A 3,258-nucleotide genomic window follows, 5' to 3' on the forward strand; every position below is an offset into this window, starting at 1 on the left:
CTCCCGCCAGGTGTCGGCAGCGAAGGAATAGCAATGGGGGTGGCGGGGACTGAGGCGCCTTCGATCCCTCGTGTCCGTGGGTCTGACAGCGGCTGCATGTGAAGGGCTGCCCGTGCTCACTGGGCCCCCCGGGGTTCTGCGGGAGCCTGTTCCGGTGGGAAGGGCGCATGTCCAGTGTCTGCAGCTCTTGGGCCTCGAAAGTGGTGACTGTAGGCCAGGAGCCTCCCCTTTCCAGGTGGAGCAGTAACTCACAGTGCAGTGTCCCCCTGGGGGCGGGCGACCTGGTTTGTTCACCTGGGACACTTAGGGAAACTGAGGCAGGCCTGGGTTTTTTTTTTTGAAGCTGCTCCCCTGAGAGTTCGGCTGGAATCTCAGTGTTCAGTTAAAGGGATGAAAACAGTGGGAGGGAGGCAAGAGGGATAGCAGCCTCTGCGCTGAGACCATGGCGGGTAGAGTGGGCGGAAGCGACTGCCTGTGCTCGCTGACCTCAGCCTCCGCTGCCTCCTCCTCTCCTCCTCTTTCCCCTCCTCCATCCTCCTCCGCCCTCCTTCCCTCCTCCCTCCTCCTTCTCCTCCATCTTCCTCCTCCCTCCTCCCCTCCCTCCCCTTTTCCTCCTCCCTCCTCCCTCTCCTCCCATCCTCCATCCTCCTCCTCCTCCCCACTCCCCCCTCTGCTCTCTGGTTTACATGGGACACCCAGGCGGGTGGGACAGGCACGGGTGTGAGTCACACGCAGGGCACACACAGGGGCCTGGGCTGACCCTCGGTCCCCGCAGGGGTGATCATCAAGCGGAGGAGCGGGGAGGTCCCCTGCCCCTTGGCCGTGGAGGCGTTTGCCGCTCACCTCAGCTACATCTGCAGATACGACGACAAGTACAGCAAGTAGGTGCCGGCCTCTCCCGTCCGGGGGGCGGGGCGGGGTGGGGTCCCGCAGAGTCACCGGCACAGGATACGGGGTTATGGGGTCGGGCGGTCAGTATTGCCCCAACTTCAGATCGAACGATTGAAAGAACCGAGGCCCTGGATCCCCCGGAGCCCTCCCCCGGCTCCCAGGCTCTGCCCAGCGGCCCAGCCTTCCTCTGGGGACCGGCCCTTCTCGGCCCCCTCCCTGCCCGAAGGTGCTTCCTTCCGCCTGCTCACACCTTCCCTCCGCCACTGGCCCAGACCCCGCACCCCTGTCCCCCGCTCAGACCCTCCCGTGGCCGTGGTCTGCCAGCGGGTCCCCAGTGATTCCCGCCGTGGTGCCCTCACAGGCGTGGTCTCATCTCAAGTGTCCACATAGGACGGACGGGACGCAGCGTCCGTGCGTGTCCCCGCAGTGCCGTCTGCTGGTCTGGCCGGGCGTCCTTACGTTCCGAACAGGAACTGAGCAACGACTGCCGTGGACCTGGGTTTGCCACTAGGTCACTAGTCCTGGCCTCACACCCAGAACCGGGTGGGACCAGCCTCAACGGCCCTGGGCCATGGACTTGGCCTCTCAGAGAGGCGACGTCTGGGCGTGGCCAGGAGCCGCTCCGAGGGGGCCCCTGAGCTGTCTCCTGCGAGGTCCAGGCGGCTGTCACAGGGAACCCTGCGTGTTTAGCCGTCTGCTGGGAGCCTGTGGGTGGGCGTGGGGAGGATATGACCCCCAAACCCTTCACCCTCAGAGCGGAGACAGGAGTGTAGACAAGGCAGGAAGAGAGGCGCCCTATGTGGGGTTGGCCCAGGAGGACCCTGGGCCCTGTGCTCTGAGCCACAGACGCCTGCTCCCGGGTTCAGCTCTCCTCTCCCACCCCTGTGATGGGAGCTGTTCGCCTCTTTGTCTTTCTTTTAAAAAATAAGTTATTGATTTCAGAGAGGAAGGGAGAGAAACATCAATGATGAGAGAGCATCATGGATCGGCTGCCTCCCGCACGCCCCACGCTGGGGATCGAGCTTGCAACCCGGGCCTGTGCCCTGAGCGGGAATCGAACCCGGGACCCTTCAGTCCGCAGGCCGACGCTCAACCATTGAGCCACCTCAGTTGGACTCCTCTTATATCTTTTTTGTTTTGTTTTCGGCCCCCTCCCTGCCCGAAGGTGCCTCCTTCCGCCTGCTCACACTTCCCTCCGCCACTGGCCAGACCCCGCACCCCTTTCCCCCTCTCAGACCCTCCCGTGGCCGTGGTCTGCCAGCGGGTCCCCAGTGATTCCAGCCGCGGTGCCCTCACAGGCGTGGTCTCATCTCAAGTGTTCACATAGGACGGACGGGACGCAGTGTCCGTGCGTGTCCCCGCAGTGCCGTCTGCTGGTCTGGCCGGGCGTCCTTACGTTCCGAACAGGAACTGAGCAACGACTGCCGTGGACCTGGGTTTGCCACTAGGTCACTAGTCCTGGCCTCACACCCAGAACCGGGTGGGACCAGCCTCAACGGCCCTGGGCCATGGACTTGGCCTCTCAGAGAGGCGACGTCTGGGCGTGGCCAGGAGCCGCTCCGAGGGGGCCCCTGAGCTGTCTCCTGCGAGGTCCAGGCGGCTGTCACAGGGAACCCTGCGTGTTTAGCCGTCTGCTGGGAGCCTGTGGGTGGGCGTGGGGAGGATATGACCCCCAAACCCTTCACCCTCAGAGCGGAGACAGGAGTGTAGACAAGGCAGGAAGAGAGGCGCCCTATGTGGGGTTGGCCCAGGAGGACCCTGGGCCCTGTGCTCTGAGCCACAGACGCCTGCTCCCGGGTTCAGCTCTCCTCTCCCACCCCTGTGATGGGAGCTGTTCGCCTCTTTGTCTTTCTTTTAAAAAATAAGTTATTGATTTCAGAGAGGAAGGGGGAGGGAGAGAAACATCAATGATGAGAGAGAATCATGGATCGGCTGCCTCCCGCATGCCCCACACTGGGGATCGAGCCCCCAAAACCCTGGCCTGTGCCCCGACCGGGAATCGCGCACCCTGACCTCCTGGTTCATAGGTGGACGCTCACCACTGAGCCACCTGGCCGGGCTGGGGCGGCTCCTGACCCACCGTGTCCGCGCAGGTATTTCATTTCTCACAAACCCAACAAGACCTGGCAGCAGGTGTTCTGGTTCGCCGTCAGCATCGCCGTCAACAACGCCTACATCCTGTACAAGCTGTCGGACGCCTACCACGTGCAGAGGTACAGCCGGGCGCAGTTCGGTGAGAGACTCGTGCGGGAGCTGCTGGGCCTGGAGGACGCCTCTCCGACCCCCTGACCGGGGCTGGGCTCGGGGAAGGACCAGGTGGGGGGGAGAGCCTGCCCGCCCGGAGCCTGGGGACACGGTGCGAGGAGG

General features: G+C 64.0%; 1 protein-coding gene across 1 annotated transcript in view; it reads left to right on the forward strand.

Moving 5' to 3' along the window:
* The window catches only part of PGBD5 (piggyBac transposable element derived 5), an 8,939-nt gene extending 5,687 nt beyond the window's left edge, over positions 1-3,252 (forward strand). The window contains exons 4-5 of the mRNA XM_014535970.1: positions 761-881; positions 2,985-3,252. Of these exons, the coding sequence (XP_014391456.1) occupies positions 761-881; positions 2,985-3,180 (317 nt within the window). The 3' untranslated portion in view covers positions 3,181-3,252. The remainder of the gene's footprint in view (positions 1-760; positions 882-2,984) is intronic.
* The last annotated feature ends 6 nt before the right edge of the window (positions 3,253-3,258 follow it).

The sequence above is a fragment of the Myotis brandtii genome, unplaced genomic scaffold, assembly GCF_000412655.1.
Source record: "Myotis brandtii unplaced genomic scaffold, ASM41265v1 scaffold1026, whole genome shotgun sequence".
Lineage (NCBI taxonomy): Eukaryota > Metazoa > Chordata > Mammalia > Chiroptera > Vespertilionidae > Myotis > Myotis brandtii.